Source organism: Sinocyclocheilus grahami, unplaced genomic scaffold (genome assembly GCF_001515645.1).
Source record: "Sinocyclocheilus grahami isolate Dianchi unplaced genomic scaffold, SAMN03320097.WGS_v1.1 scaffold92.1, whole genome shotgun sequence".
In the NCBI taxonomy this organism is placed as follows: Eukaryota; Metazoa; Chordata; class Actinopteri; order Cypriniformes; family Cyprinidae; genus Sinocyclocheilus; species Sinocyclocheilus grahami.
In genome coordinates this window covers 4027824-4045551 of record NW_015505271.1, presented here as the reverse complement: position 1 = coordinate 4045551, position 17728 = coordinate 4027824, and the positions used below count along the sequence as shown (strand labels likewise).

Here is a 17728-nt window from a genome sequence, read left to right as displayed (position 1 = left end):
CTCTCTCTCTCTCTCTGTCACACACACACACACACACTGAGTAATTTCAGAAGTGATGGCTGTGAATGTCTTCTTTAAACTCTCATCTAGGTTATTGCTATCTGGGCTTATTACACAGAGGGTCAATCGAGATCCCTGAGTCATTCAAACTTAATTCAGTCACTGAGAGAATCGATTCATGTAGTAGATGAGGTGCTTTGTGATGGGGCTTTGTAATGGTACAGCTGTTTTGGGGACTTGGCAGGTTCAAGGTGACATCACTGTGGTAAACTTTTGAAGTAAAAAGTATGAGCAAACAGAAGCAGTGATTTATAGAGAGATTATAACATTTAGGATAGATGTCTTAAACTCAGTATGTTGGTTTATTTGCTTGAATGACAATGATATTTTCTGTTCAGTGACACACACCCAAGTATGTGTGGGTTTTTGTTTGACAGAGAGAATCAGGAAGTTTTCCAGTGGAATGATTGTCATAGACAATTTTGCATGTTTTGTGGGGGTTGATCTACTTAACTTTCAAGCTGAATGTTAAAAGATCAGTTCTTGTTTACTGTTCGACCATTATTCATGTTAAGTAGGGATAATGTTGCAGTGTCTGTGTGGGCATGGGACACCTCTGTTACTATTATTATTATTATTTATCTTGTCCTCCAATAAGGAACCAGTATTTCAGAGAGCCTAGTAATAAAAAGTAAAACATACACACTCATTATTACTCGTGTGAAGATGCACGTCACCAGTGGGATCATGCAAATTGAGTGTACATGGAACAGAATTATGAGCTTTGTTATCTGTGGTGCTTGTTTTGGTTCAGCTGAATCTGATAGCTTATCAGTTCATGCATGACAGAAGATGGCGGCACTTTGGATCTGAATATTCAAATACGGCACCAGTATGAGGTAATGGTGCCTCCATGAGCTCACCTGAGCTCAACTCTATTACACAACCAATTACACACACACACCCTCACATGGGGTGACTAAACATACATACTGTAATAACCCTGTTTGAGCACATGCATAGGATCTGGAGAGAAAATTATAGCCTATGTATTTACGTCCACCACAGCTAGCTGCATGTGAGTGTTTGTGCAGTGTGTTCTCTCTCTAGCTCTCCCTTCCTTCCTCCCCTCTGTTCATTTTTGATAATACAGCATTACATCACCACTATATCAGCTGCTAAATGGACAACCTGTGAACCACACACACGGACACAGCTGTGTGAGGAATAACCTGTTCTGGGAACAGTACAACCCCTGCTCTTCCCTCAGTCGATGTGTTTTGCTATGCTATGGTTTTTAAGGTCTGGAAACACATGGGATTGTGATTAGTGGGCTTAGCGGTGACTGACAGTTGCATGCAGCTGTGGTTTTCACTTGTTTGCTCTGCATTATCTCACAGGAAAGCTATGTCAGAAGATTATGGCGGAGGTTGTGCTGTACTGCTGATGTAGGACTAGTTTCACGGTTTCTTACTCTAGATGCGACCGAGATTAAAACTGGGAAATGGTCCGACAGAGTGTCACTATGTTGGAGCTGTGACACATTGTGCAATGGTGTTAGGGGAAACGACACTTCTTGAGCCCTTTCTCACCTCCTCTAATCATCATTTCCTATCTGCTGCTGTGGCCTAGTAGGTGCATGTTATTTGATGCATTGTGCCATGCTGCCCATTTGGGCAACATGAGGTTGAATCCGGCTTTGCGAGCCCATTTTTACCTCTTCTCATTATCATCATTAATGTTAGCTGTGGTTTACTGGCTAGTGCTAAACTGTGGTGCACATGTGGACAGCATGAGTTTGAATCTGGCTTGCAACACGTTCTGATCCCAATTCCATTTCTTCGTCTTCCCATAATTTCTTGTCATGCCTTTACTATATTTGTTGTCATGTCTTTACAGTTCTGTACTCTAGTAGATACATTGAGCCATGGTGCTCATGTAGGAAATATGAGGTTGAATCCAGCTCACATCACTTTCTAATCCCATTCATACCTCTTCTCATCTTCATTTCTGTCAACCGTGGCATAGTAGTTGGTGCATGTGATTTGATACATTGCACCATGGTGCTAATGTGAGCAATGTGAGGTTGAATCTGGTATGCATCACTTTCGGATACCTTTCCCATTTCTTCTCCCCGTCGCGTCTTGTCATCTTCTCACTAGAATTGTTGTCACACTGTAGCTTAGCAACTGGTGCATGTGATTTGATACATTGTGCTGTGGTGCTCTTATAGGCAACTTCCAGCTCCTAACATTTTCCTGTTACCACCTATTCTCCCCATCATTTTCTGTAATCATTATTCGTAGTTTAAAAAAAACATCTATATATAACATTTATAATCAGAGACAGGTGTTGTAGCACATCAAATGTGTTTTGTGATGTGGTAACGCAATCTGATATGATTCACTTTTTACGCCCTCAACACGGATGATTTTATCATATCTGTGCCGAGAAGTGAGGAAATACAGTTGCTTTGCAGAATGCTGTAGGGAATGTTGATGGGTTTGAGCTGGAATTCGGCTGGAGTTTCCAATAAGCGTCACATCTATCTATTTATACAGGAAACTAGGGTAAATACCATTGTAAAAAAAAACTCGCCAAGGTTACAGTTTGTCAGAGTGTTCTGATAAAAATGTCTGTAGTAAACTTAACAACAGATCTAGTTCAGGCTGGAAAGTCAAAACAGACAAAGGAAGAGAGTGAAAGAATGGGAAAAAGAGAGTGATGAAGACATGAAAGACAGGAAATGAACGAAGGAGGTGAAAGGACAACAGAGATAAATGTGATTAAACAGGCAGGAAAGCAGAAGTCTTTGTCAGAATGGTCTGATAGCTGGATGCTGTGCTAGAGTCGGTCGGTCAGTGAAATATGTTTAATTAGTTCATGGTTTTGTTGTTGATTTGCAATAGTTGCTGTTTATATGTGCGTAGTAGGTCTCTCTTTCTGTGTGTGTGTGTGTGTGTGTGTGTGTGTGTTAAATTTTGGAATGTCTGAGTTCACATCAAACTTTCAAAGTTGCAAAAACAGCATCTTTCTTTTGCTGTGCTTCCCACACACATATCTAGGGATGTAACGATTAACCGCGAGCCGGTCGAAAATCGATTCAAATACATATCCAACGATTCAAATCGGTTGTGATGCCAAACAAATCGTAATACAATTGGATACTTCAACAAAGTAAAATGATCTCAAACATACGGCGCGCTCTCTTCGTTTTATCAAATGATCATAATAATCACATCTATTCATTTTACACTCCCGCTACTAGCATTTTATTCAGACTAAAACCCCTTTAAATCGGGCGAGAAAGCCTTTTTTTTTGAGTGGCTGTTGCACATCCTGTCATGCCGGTGAACTATATGCCACTGCAATAGACACATTTTGCAGCATTAAGGTTAATGATTAATCGATTAATTGACGATCGATCATGGAAATTATCGAAAATTGACATCCCTAGTCACTATTATGTCCAAGACCCACTGTTGTTTATAGGTTGATTAAATAACGAAATATTTTGTGACAGACAAACTATGGGTTGTTATAAATATAACATTAAATATAACAATTATACTTTATGCAATACAGAGCCGTTGTTCACCGACAAGCTGCGCAAAACATGCGCAAAATATGATTGTGGTTTTGCGCAGCTTGTCGGTGAACAACGGCTCTGTGTAGTTAATGCTGCTCCATGTGAAAGCCCACACTGATGGAGATTTACCGCTGATTACAGAATGGCTTTACTGACAAGATGCGCATTAAATATCGCATGCGATTTATCGTGCAGCCCTACAAAAAATCATACATACTATATGTTATACATGAAGTTGTTACTGCAAAGTGAGTGTTCTTCTGTTTGCTTATTTCTTATTCCTAATCATGTACAGACTCATACACTACCCTTTTAAAGTTTGGGATGAGTGCGATTTTTGTTTTTGGTGTTTTGAAAGAAATCAATACTTTTATTTAGCAAGGATACAGTCAATTGATCAAAAGTGACAAAGACATTTATTATGCGACAGTGTTTCTATTTCATATATTAAAATAGATCAATTTATTAAGTATTTATTATTTAATTATTCCAAATTGTATTGTGTTTCACAATATTACTATTTTTACTGTATTTTTGATCAAATAAGAACTTATTAAAAAGAGAGAGAACATAAAATGTTGATAATGGGGAAAATCACATGAAATGACCTTACAACTCGTATTTAGACATGCTTCAATAAATTTGCGAGGTTTTTTTCCCCAAGGTTTGGACTTTACAATTATGTGTACAATAGTCTAGTTTGCCTGCATGTAACAGTGTGTTTCAGTTCTTAATGTAGTCAGGTTTTGTGGAGTTGATTGTTCAGTGCTCTTATGACTGTATGTGTGTTAGATCATCATGTTCCGTAACTTCATCCTCACGGAGGAATGTCCTCTACAGGAAAACCTGGAAACATTGTGTCCCAGCCCACAGCTCAGGAAGTGTGTTTTCTGACCTGTGTGTGCGCGCGCTGATAGTTGGTCTTGCTTCTGTAAGAGAGTATTCTAAGACTGGCTGAATTCCCAGCAGGTTTGAGATGTGGTTGCTATGGGAACAGCAGAGCGAGGTGATTGTTCTGTATAACCACTGGGAAGGTACCTGTCAATCATGGTGTCGGCGAGGACAGCCGGGTCTAATGGAAACACATGTTTAACTCAAGGAGAAGAGACAGTTATGCAGGTGCTGGTGTGTGTGGGTGGTCACATCTTCTTGCCTTATTGCACTGTTCTTCAGCGGTAACATTATGATGCTGGTTTTAATTTTGTTTAAATTGAATAAAAAGATATTCAACGGCAAATACCTTTTTATCAACAGAAATGAAATAAATTGCTGTTTGACATCTCTGACTGAAAAACACGACCTGTGGTGAAGGACGTGTTTTCATTTGAAGTAAAAGTACAATTTTGTTCATCAATAAAGCAGAAAATAATTCAAATGAATTAATAAATTATTATTATTATTTTATTTATTTATTTATTATTTATTATTATTTGACTAGTTAATCAGTCTAAAAATTACATGGTACTTTTTTTCTCAACATGGCACCATGGTGGTAATTTGCAAAAATAAAAAATGTATTCAATTTAAATTTAGGATATTTATATTTAAATTTTTTACAATTATTATAATCATATTTTAAATTCTAAAATGTGTATTTAAAAATAATTTTGTGCCATATTTTGTCAAATACTTTATGTAAATAAATTTTCATTTATGAATTATAATCATATAATAAATTCTAAAATTAATAATTAAATGTATATTTAAAAATCCTTCTGCTATATTTTTGTCATACTTGAATTAATTAATTTTACCTTTAATGAATCCTTTATGGTGATAATTAGTAGTCATAGGGCACCATGGTAATAATTTTCAAATAAATAAATAAATGTTATAGGTTACATTTAAATAAATGTTGTCTTATAAGACCTGTGTGTGTTTGTTGGTATGTTTGTGCATTTATTTTTTTGTTCTGCCTGAACATACAGATGGTTGACACTTGTAAAACGGTCTTCTCCTGAGGGAAGCAGGATTGAAACCACTGATCCTCACATTAATCTAGAACCACACACATAGCAGCCACAAGGACTGTTGTTGGATGTCAATTCAAGCAGACACTCGCTCTCAGTCTCTCACAGCTGCGTTCCTTCACATCTTATATCTTTAACAAACAGACACTCACACACTGAGAGAAAGTGAAAGCCATCTCTTCCAGATCAAACTACACGGCTCCTCACTGTTGAATTCTCATTAGACATCGCCACTGGGCTTGATGGAAACTTGATTGAAGTTTAATAATCTGCTGTTGAAGGGTTTTAGCAGGATAATGTGAGACCTTTGCACTTCCACCTGCTTCTTTTTCATTCATTTTTTGTTTAGCTTTTTAAAATCTTTGTTTCGCTTTTTAAAATCTGTTTTGAAAGCGATCATGATCTGAGAGAAGATGTGTTTAGGTATGCTAGGTTAACCAGATGTTCGGCTACAGCTTTCCTGGGTAACATCCTAGTTTTGTTGTTGTGGCACTGCTCACTATAGAGGTTTTATGTTGTTATCATTTGCCCTTTTGTCTATCAATTTGTACTTATCCTTTACTACTAATAGTAATCATTATTACTAGTGTGCCATTGAAAACTTGATCGAAGTGGACAACCTTCAGGAGCGACCACAAGCATGCCATCATTTATGAGACGACCAGGGTGTCTCAGGGTGTGTTCACACCAGGAAAGTCCGCTGGTTCACTTGCTTTGGTCTGGACCAAATACAATGTTGATTTTTTTTTTTTGTTTGGTGTGGTTCGGTTTCACACTGCCCTTTTTTGCAAATGAACCACAAATTGTAAACAAAATCACACGTGTGCTAAGGTCATCCATTCATTGGACAGAAATTCTCAAGCAGGGAAAAACAGGAAGTGCAAAAACAGGCTAACGATGGAGATCTTTCGTAGTGCAATTTTTATTCTTTTACTGATTTGGTGTTATCAGATACTAATGCAATATGAGGAAACTTATGAGCATCATATGAGACAATGTCATACGATATTGTAATTACGACTTAAAATAAAGAAAACAAATAGGAGCGCTTCACAAAAATGCACTGAAACTCAGCGAATATTTTCCTTACAGACACGATGAATATATCTATAGAAAGCTTTAAAGGGGTCATATGATGCAATTTCAAGTTTTCCTTTCTCTTTGGAGAGTTATAATCCGTAAATGTGCATTTCTTTCTAAAGGTGAATCCAATGATGAGATGGCGAGTCAGGATCATCAACTTCATTGCGACACTGACTCATAAAACACTAGTATATTAATAAATAATTCAAATATCTCATTACTATTTTCCCCCAACGTAGTCATGGTAGTTTTTGTGGCAAGCTTTAGCCTATTTAGCATGGTCAATAAAACTCATAATTTGCATGTGCTTTTAAGCATTGTGGTTTAAAAACAAGTGATTTAAGCCATTGAAATGCAAATTTAAACTATATGCGTGAGCTGTCTGTTTCTGAGCGTGATTTCTGCAATTGGGTTGGATCGAGGTCGGGTCATATTCACACCTTAAACGAACTGTACCAGAGTTCGTTTGGAAGTGGACCGAGACCACCTCTTCAGCTGGGTCTCGGTACAGTGGTTTGGTCTGCACCCGAGTGCGATTGCTGTATTCACACCTGCCAAAAAGATCCGCACCAAGAGGGGAAACGAACTTGTGTTCTATTCAATTGAACCAAACAAGACAGGTGTGAATACACCCTCAGGTTCATCTGAACAGTCTTCCCTCTTCATAAATGTTTGATGACTAAATGCAGTTTACAGTATGACAAATCATAATATACTATTGTTCATAGTTGATCATTCATTTCTCCTATTTGCCATGAGCAAAATACACAGGGCAACTTTTAAATTCATTAATAATAATATAGGCAAAATTAATGATTTATTGACCACTGGGAACGGAGACGTTACGTCAGTCGTGACTGACGAATTGGGATCTCGCCCGAGAGGAATGGCAGCAGGTTGGTGTGAGAGCATCTGCACGCACAGTGAGGCGAAGACTTTTGGAGGATGGCCTGGTGTCAAGAAGGGCAGCAAAGAACCCACTTCTCTCCAGGAAAAACATCAGGGACAGACTGATATTCTCCAAAAGGTACAGGGATTGAACTGCTGAGGACTGGGTTAAAGTCATTTTCTCTGATGAATCCCCTTTCTGATTGTTTGGGGCATCTGTAATAAAGCTTGTCCGGAGAAGAAAAGGTGAGCGCTGCCATCAGTCCTGTGCCATGCCAACAGTAAAGCATCCTGAGACCATTCATGTGTGGGGTTGCTTCTCAGCCAAGGGAGTGGACTCACTCACAATTTTGCCTAAGAACACAGCCATGAATAAAGAATGGTACAAAAACGTCCTCCGAGAGCAACTTCTTCCAACCATCCAAGAACAGTTTGGTGATGAACAATGCCTTTTCCAGCATGCTGGAGCACCTTGCCATAAGGCAAAAGTGATAACTAAGTAAAAACTTCTAAATTTTGGGTCCATGGCCAGGAAACTCCCCAAACCTTAATCCCATTGAGAACTTGTGGTCAATCCTCAAGAGGCGGGTGGACAAACAAAAACCCACAAATTCTGACAAACTCCAAGCATTGATTATGCAAGAATGGGCTGCCATCAGTCAGAATGTGGCCCAGAAGTTGATTGACAGCATGCCAGGGCGAATTGCAAAGGTCTTTAAAAAGAAGGGTCAACACTGCATACTGAGTCTTTGCATAAACTTATTGTAATTGTCAATAAGAGCCTTTGACACTTATGAAATTCTTGTAATTATACTTCAGTATACCATAATAACATCTGACAAAAAGATCTAAAAACACTTTAGCAGCAGACTTCGTGAAAGTTAATATTTGTGTCATTCTCAAAACTTTTGGCCACGGCTGTTTATTATTAAGTACTGTAAGTGAACTGCAAAATAAGCTGAAAATGAGCTAAAATGGTCTAAAAATAATTAAATGAATAGCGAACAGTCATAGGACTTTCCCTCAGTTTGAACCTATAGTAAAATCTTGAACTTAAAGAATGTTCTTGTCCATGTTGTCTCCCAGTCCACACAATATACCAGTTCTAGGAAATTGGGTGAGAAGATGCTTGAAAAGAAGCATCTTTTCAAGCATCTTCCCCCCTTGAGTTCCGACTGATTTTGCTCAGGCAGTGTCTTAGAGGGGGATCAGTGTGTGATAGTGAGATCAGAGCGGAGCACTTAACATAATCTGTTTCTAGATCTATGTACCTATCCTGACACTGACTGAGTGAAGCAGTCAGTTAGGCTTCACTTCTTCCCAGCATGTGAATTATGAAGGGCAGTCAGGAACAGTGGGAGGATTTAAGAACTTTGTGTACTGGTGGCACAATGAGGTAGAGATTTGATGACTTTATGAATGAGCTATTAGGACATCTGTGACATACAACTCTTACATTATGACAGTGGAAGATCAGTCACTGAATGGATGTGTTGGCATGGTGATTGTTTATGTGGTATCTGCCTATGTGATTACATTCTGTGAGAGTCTCACAGTCTACATCCACACTATGCTGGGATTTGTGCACGTGGGTTTATTCTTGGCAGTTGCATTTTACAATTAAATGTCTGTATACTCTGTGTGTGTGTGTGTGTGTGTGTGTGTGTGTGTGTGTGACAGTCATTTTAATAAATACATTTCTCCCTGTCCCTCTTGTCTCATAGACTCTCCACCTGAGAAAACAGGGCGGAGACGTAGCATGCCAGGCTCTGCCCCTGACAAACCCCCGCCCACAATGGAGCCCACTGCTGCTGCTGCTACACCCTTCAGGGTCACAGTGAGTATTATATGTGTGTTTGTCATGTGTAAGAGTGTGTGCATCTGATCAAACACAGTCTGGAATCCAGATGCGATGCATACTGTGCCCATATGTATCTTATCTTTATTGCTACTACTACTTCAGATCTTTAGTATTAAAACTCTGTAGTTCTAATAAACGTTAGGTTTCAAGTCATTTTGTCAAATGCTAATTTCCTACTTGAGGCAATAAATGTGAGCTGTGGTGTTATTTTTAGTTAAAAAGCAAAAACCCAGTGCACATTCAACCAACTCGTTCAGCCAAATAACCGAACAGCTGAAACGCAAGATCCGGCCCAAAACCACAGGCTTAGACCAAGCCTAATATTCTAAGTATTAAGTTGAGGTCTGGATCAAGGCTATATTTAAAGGCTAGATTATACATCAGGATATTACACACAATTACAGACAAATGTATCCCAAACAAGCTCCATTTGAAGAGAATGTTTTATTGATGGGCATCAAGGAAGATTTAACAGCGTTCAAATGCTCACTGTAATTGGTATGATGTTGTAATTATATGTTTATGAGCGTGAGCTCTATTAGCAAAGGATGAAAAACTTCTCGTGATTGAAAGGCAGTCTGTTAGCAATCGTTTCAAATTGAGGCTCACATTATATGCCGGTTGCGGAAGTGAATCAACAGCAGGTGGTATTCAGTAGTTTTACCCTCTGTATACAATACAGTTCTACATAGTGTCCATATGGGCTTTTTATATGTGTTTGCGGCTTATCATTTCCTGAATGCAAATGTAATTACATTTAAATGAGATCTCTGAGGTGACTCGAGGGCCACTTGACCTCTGAGCTTCTGCAGTTTCAGGCCCAATTACTTGTCTAGCCTAGAGCATAGTTTGCAAATATCTCCTGTGAAATCAAATCATCCATGATCACAGAACACTGAAGCTTCACCATAGTTCTTCCAAGTGCTGTACATGTTTGAACAGGTTCAAGATGAAGAATGGAAGCCTTAGATGTCATTGTTTTAGATGAATGAGTGGAAGATGCCACATACCTTGATTGTTAGGTCAGTACATGGGCAATTAGGGAAGTAATTATATGAATGAATGAATGAATGAATGATGCATTTATATAGCGCTTTATTTGTTGATGCATTTAAAAAGAGCTTTATTGTTGCTTATTATAATCCCCCCGCTCCCCCCGCTGGTAGGCAATGGTACTGTACCCTTCGGAATCAGGAGCTCATGTAATTTTTCTCCCCTTTCTTTCTCTGAGTGCATTATTTTATCCTCCTTTCTAAACTCTTATTCACTGTGCACGAATAACACCATTAATACAAGGTCTGGTTTTGACCGTGAGGCATGAGCAGATGTATCGAATGACCTTGAGCATTCTTATATAAGAGAAATAGTGAAATAATTACTGTGCATGTCAAGAAAGAAGGAAGAATAGATTTGTTTTGTGAATGCTTTCAACTGTTTCTGCGGTAGTATAAAACCCACTCTGTGAACTAGTCGGTGCTGTGTGTGTGTGTGCTAAAGATGGAGTGTGGGAAAAGCAGAAGAACACAGAGAAAGTTTACTGGTGTTTTTTTTCTTTGGATTGATTAGTTACTCAGTAGCCTCAGGTTTGTGGATGCCATCATTTTAGAAGTGAGGGGGACAGAAATGTCAAATGCAATAATTCGCTTTTTTTTTGTCTAGTGGCAATTTTATGATTTGTTTATATACTACAGTTTTTTTCACTATACTTTTTTTCATATTTATTGCAGAAAATATATTATTCAGATACTTCATTTATTACCTGGCGATGACTTGAAAAACACACACAGACTATATATTGTCGCAATCGTGCATGTATTGTCTTTACATATTTTGTTCAGCTCAGCTACAGTGATAGCTGGATGCCTTTGTCCATATTAGGGATTTCCTGGCACGTCATGAGATATTACATCTATGAGTCTGTTTTGGACTTTCTGCGTGAGAGCGGCCTCCGGTTTTGGGTATGAATGAAACACAATGCAGGAGAGTGTTTAACACTGGCCGGTGTGCCCTTCCGTGCCTCCGCTGCACAGTTGAGCCGTTGTGATTTAAAGTGCTGAGTAACGTCATTTTTCCCACAATGTCCGATATTAAAATCAGTGAACACACTTTGCAAAAGGCGTGGGCAGTCGATATGGCTTTGAGACATGAAATTGAATTCTTCCATCCAGCTGTTGTTAAATTTACACATATATTTTGTTTTGTTTTGTTTTTCACCAGAGCACCACCTGAGTCTTCTCCCGTTTCTACCAGTGATGCTTATGTGACAATGAAGACTGGCGTAATGGCTGCTGAAAATTTTGCTTTGCCATCACAGGAATAAATTACATTTGAACATATTAACATAGTAAACCGGTATTGTAACTCTGTAATGCTGTTCTTCAGAGATCCACCAAATGCTGAAAATCAATTAATTTCGGAAATATCTGTCAAACCGATCATCAATACTCTCGCCTCTATTCAGAGCACTTGACATGACAACCTGGCAACATGAAATTATAAACTCATGACCTTCTTTGAAGCAAGCTTTGAAGCTTACTGCTTCAATATTTTTGCAATTCATGTTATGTTTGGACAGGGGAGCTTGTTTATTATTCAGATGTCTTCTTGTCATTGTCTCTCTCAGTCCTTTTCTGATTTTATTTTGTTTTCTTTCGATGCTAGCGAATGGTAGGCTGCAATACTCTGACTGATTGCTCTGTGATTAAGAGATGTCTGTGTGAATAGTAATCAGTAGGGTGCTTTAATTATGTAGAATATGCAGATGTGTTAATTGGTAGGGGGGAACGGCCTGCTTTCTGTTTGTTTACTAACAGTTTTTGTCAGAAACTTCTCATGTCTCTTGACTCGTCTCTCTTTTCCTCCAGAAACTCTTTCCACACCTTTTCTTATTCTTTCTCCGTTGCATTTCTCACACTTACTTTCTCACATTCTCGTTTTTTCCATTTTATTTCTACTATAGCAGCGTTACAGTGAGGATGAGCGGATCGTATTTTGTCCTTGACTCTCATTCTTGTCTTTCGGTACTTCACGCTCTCGCTTTCATTTTTTCTTTTTCACTCTTTCTCACTTTATGCCTCCCTTTCCTTTCCATGCCCTTGATGCCAACCTGCAGTCTCCATGGTAACTGGTGCCTAAAGGAAGTTGAGTCTTGAGCCGCAAAAATGTGACAGGTGCTTTCACAGAAAAAGGGGTTTATAATGTGGGATAATTAACGAGAGAGTGAATGTATGAAATGGTGGTGAAAGATCAAGATGAAATAAGTTTTTTTTTTCACTGCCTGTGACTATTATAATTTTTCTCTTATTCTCTGTCATTTCCTCATTAGGGGTTTTTGAGTCGCAGGTTAAAGGGCTCAATAAAGCGGACTAAGAGTCAGCCTAAACTGGACAGGAACAGCAGTTTCAGACACATCCTGCCAGGCTTCAGACCAGTGGACACCGACAGGTAAACAACAATTTCCCATCTTATTCCAGTCTTTATTAAAGCTGAAGTGTTTAATTTCTACACCTCTAATGTCATCTAGAAGAACCCATTCAGACAAACATTTGCTCTATAGAGGCTATAGAGCAGTGTTACTCATTGCGCGGCTCGCCAAGCTTTACTTTGTGGCTCACATGGCAGTAAATAATACGATGATATGATCATGCAGTCAATACAGATATTTCATAAAAACATTAAAAGCAAGCAGGGCTATAACATAACCCATTAAAAAACTCACACCATGTCTACACCGGACACGATTGGCACGATCCGACAAAAGACAATAGAACCCAGTGATGTTGTCTACACTGGATGCGGCGCGATGCGACACGATCCCCATCAGTAAACTAATGTCTCGTTCTCTTTATGACGAACTGTACTGACACTACGTTCAGATGATTTGCAACTGTAGTGTCCGGTGTAGACACGGTCAGACAGTGTCGGCTCTATTACAAATAATTTATATATTTTTTAAAAACCTAAAACAGCTGCATTACAAGATGGAAATATAGACTAGAAAATATATTTACACTTGCTTTGTCCTAAGTCCATCGGAGTTGCCAGTTTTAATCTTAGCTCTTAACGCCGAATGTGCACTTGGATGGTTAAATACATGATGGGCTAGTATAAAAAAAAGAAAATAACTTAAGGTCTTTCCAGCATTAAGGTAATCCTGCTTTTTTTTAAATCATCTTGTCTCAGTTAGAAATTTGACTGGTAAATGATAAAGAATGATAGCCCCTTTTGCATTGCATTGCACTGCATATCAGGGATGACAGATTGATAAAAAGACATGCTATTTATGACTGGATGTAACTTTTGATACTTTGCGGTAAAAGTGGCTCTCCGATTGACTTTGCCCCATCAGTGCGGCTCCCATGAAAAAAATAGTGAAGACCACTGCTATAGAGGATCTGTGTGTTTGGATAGTTTTAAACCAGTGCTTCTCAGTGACCATGTATTAAAATAATGCAATAAAATAATAATACATATTACAATTTAAATAATTATGTTCCGTAATTACAGGAATTTTACAAGCTGAATATATTTCAGAATTTTTCACTATTTTTATGACCAATGAGTTTACATGATGTTTACTATTATTCATACATTACTGCCAATTTCTGCCAAATAAAATATTTTAGAGCCTGAGATAACTAGAAAAAATCATATTTTTTATTTAATTTGAAATTAAAGTTGTTGAAATATCAAATTAAAATAAGTCTTTTTTTATTTTAACTTGTTTTGTCTTATTTATAATAATTTTAAGACTTATTGCGTCCCACTTGGAAATGAGTTGAGGCCATCTAATGGGTCCCGGCCCCGTAGTTGAGAACCATTGTTTTAAACTAGTTAAAATTATTATGGAACAAAATTATTTAAATTGTATTATTTATTATTATTTTATTGCATTATTTTAAAAAATGGCATTAAAATGTCAACTTGAATCTTTTAGTCACTGTCTTGACTGGAGATCAGTTGTGACAGTCATGGCAATATGTGTTACTGGAGACAATAAAAAGGCAGTTGGTTCTGACCTATTTTAAAACTTTACTGATTGTGAATAGAGATTTACTGTATGAGCGGCTGAATGTGGCAGTTGAGTCTTAGTATGGATGTTTTTGCATGTGTTTGCATTCTGTGTGCTAATTCCTATGGCATAACACCATATGCAAATGTGAGCTTTTGCATTTCCTCATGTCCGTGCTGCATAAAATGCTGCACAGTGAACAATGACGTGTAAAGAGAGTGTGTGGTCTGAAAGTTTGTGTGTCTGTTTAGCAGACTGGTTATTGAGGTCACTTTTGACATGCCTCTCTTGTCAGTGAAAACCGGCAGAGCTTTGCGGTCCAATCTGTCATCTGCCTCTTTCTCGGAGATGCTCCTTCATGCACCTTCTCTTTCCCTTATCCTATAAATATCCCTCACTTTAAACAGACTGCAGCTGTGCTCTGCTCTTGAGTTTTTGCTCATTTCTATGCAAATTTCTGGTTCGGAAAGTTTCGCTGTACTTTATTTTAACGTAAATTACTGTTATGCTCACAATTTGCAGAACAATAACATTTTGGTAGTGGTACTAGAAATAGACTGCCGTGACACATTTCAGGTCTAGCTGTTTATTCCTATTTTCTTTTCTAGTTTAAATCTTTAAAGTGGACATTAACTGAAGTATTGTGAAATGGGAGTCTGCTGTAAGACTAAATGTAAATCATATAGAGAAGTCCGGCTTCCAGGCATGCACTGCAAACAGCAGTCATGATAGACTGCCAGTGAAGCACACTTTCATAGCAGGACCCAAAATGAAATGTTTGGAGTCTCTTGTCTAGTAAACAGTTATATTTGCTCCTATTAAACATGTATATTTGGTGCTTTTAAATCCTATGAATTCCACAGTAGTCTACAGACAGTTTCATGTGGCATTACAGTCATATTCTGTATGATATCATTTACACTCTTATTTGATAAAATATCTATCATTTATTAATGTATTAATGAATTACATAGTTGGGAAAGCAGGATTCCATTCATTTTCAACATTTTCAAAGCAGTCATCATTTATTTTACCAGGTTGACCTCAGCCCAGCCACCCAGCTGATCAACCAGATTGAACTAAAGAGAGGGAGAGAATATATAGAGATATAGAGAGAGTGTGTTTTTTTTATTTTGACCTCAATCAGTACAAACCCAGTTTGTACTTTATCTGCGCTCAGTGTCGATTCCCTCGTTAATCTGGGCATTAACTGGCAGCGTTTTCCCAGTTTAGCTTTAGAATCTAAGAATTCCCAGTCAGTCACAGCCCTCGTTTTACCTTCTATCAGCAGCATTTACATCAGTCGCTGCTCTAAACCCACGGCCTGAGCTGCTCATCCATTCTTTACACAAATTAGAGATTATGTGCGGATACTGCTAATCCCAAAAGCATCTCATTTGATTGGATTAAGTGTAGTAATTGTCTGTGCTTTCAGCATGGCTTGGCTGGAGCAGATTATGGATGGCTGTGCTTGTACAGATAGGGGATGAGTACTCTCGACTTCTGTGGGGCCAAATGGATTTTTGTGTGCCCAATGCCCCGGCTGATGTGAGTGCATCTTACTTTTGTGCCACTTACAATCTGTGCTTGAATGTTTGTGTGTGTATCTCTGTGTATGTTCTGCATCATCGCATTAATTTGGCTGAAAATGACCCTGCGTTACCTGACTGTCTGATTGTGACTTCTGTTAGAAAGAGTCAAGAGCTCTTAATAGAAAACAACTCTGCTGTTGAAAGCACTTAAATTAAGGGATATACGTATACAAAGGCAGTTACATCTAAATGAATATTCATGATATGCAGTATCAACATGCACACAATTTTCTCTCATAAGTTGAACCATTTACCAACAAACCAGGCTGTTCTGTTCCGGTGGATGGAGAAGAGGGTTGTTTTTAGTGTGTAAACTGGATTTCAAATCAAATGAATGTCAAAAATAGACGTATTTAGTGGATTTCTTTTCTACTAAATGCTGATTGTTTTAGAAGGACCATTAATCTGCTTCGTCTAATTTTAGTTTTATAGTTTTGAGTCTTTAATTTTATATGACCATTTTCTACCCACTGTCTGACCTTAGAGAGCATTTATGTATTTATTTAATTGCTACTGTACCATTTTTGTTTTTTATATGTAAATGACTTCAGTTATGATTGGCTATTGACCGGCAGAACGCCGAATATTGAGGACGCAACAATATGTAAGTGTAGGCAGTGATATGCTCATGGTTGTGATGTCATAACCACAATGATTTTTCAAAAGTGTGTATGTGCAGTTTAGTTTTTTTAGAAATGATTTGTGGTAGGTGGATTAAGGAATGAATTTATAGTTATTCTTGTTTTTTGTTGTGATAATGACTTCCTTTGGGGGAAGTCGTGGCCTAATGGTTAGAGAGTCGGACTTGTAACCCAAAGGTTGCGGGTTCGAGTCTTGTACCGGCGGGGATTGTAGGTGGGGGGAGTGAATGTACAGCACTCTCTCCACCTTCAATACCACGACTGAGGTGCCCTTGAGCAAGGCACCAAACCCCCAACTGCTCCCCGGGCGCCGCAGCAAAAAATGGCTGCCCACTGCTCCGGGTGTGTGTTCACTGCTGTGTGTGTGTTCACTTTGGATGGATTAAATGCAGAGCACTAATTCCTAGTATGGGTCACCATACTTGGCCACATGTCACGTCACTTTAACAGTGATAAAAAAAAATTTAATATATATTTTGTTTAAAGAAAGTGTCATGCATGTGCATGGTGGGAAGCAAATATTTAAATGATAAAGAGTGCTACAAACAGGCATGTGAACTAGAGGTCTACAGGGGTCCAAAAATCCGAACCCGAAGAGACCCGTAAATGTGCTACACTGAACTGACCCGGACCCGTCTATTATTTTGAAAGTTGGACCTGGGCCCGTGCAGAACCGAGAAATGTCAAAAAATTTACTACCCGGAACCGATGCGGACCGTCAATTATTTGAAAGATGGACCCGAACCCGGCCGGGAAGACACAGACCCGACTGGACCCGATCGGCACATATTCCACAGCAAATTGCTATTAACAATGTAAGAAGCCTTCTCCCTTGTACCTGACTGCACTCTCAGAAATTAAAGTACATAATTGTACCTTTAGGGGTACAATGGCTTGTCACTGGGGCTGTACCCCCAAGGGTACAGCTTTTGTACCCTTGGCATAGGGTACAAATTTGTACCCTTGTGTTTTGTACCTTAAGAGACCAGTTTTGTACCCGTGGTGTCAATTTTGTACCTTTATTTAACAGTTCAAAAATGGACCCTTCAAAAAGGGTACAAAATTGGCTTTGACAGGGTACAATCGTTGACTA

General features: G+C 38.5%; 1 protein-coding gene across 1 annotated transcript in view; it reads left to right on the top strand.

Moving 5' to 3' along the window:
* Positions 1 to 17728, top strand: part of LOC107587461 (disabled homolog 2-interacting protein-like) — a 141859-nt gene that overhangs the window by 71994 nt on the left and 52137 nt on the right. The window contains exons 5-6 of the mRNA XM_016275251.1: positions 9255 to 9367; positions 12717 to 12835. Coding sequence (XP_016130737.1) covers positions 9255 to 9367; positions 12717 to 12835 — 232 coding nt within the window. The remainder of the gene's footprint in view (positions 1 to 9254; positions 9368 to 12716; positions 12836 to 17728) is intronic.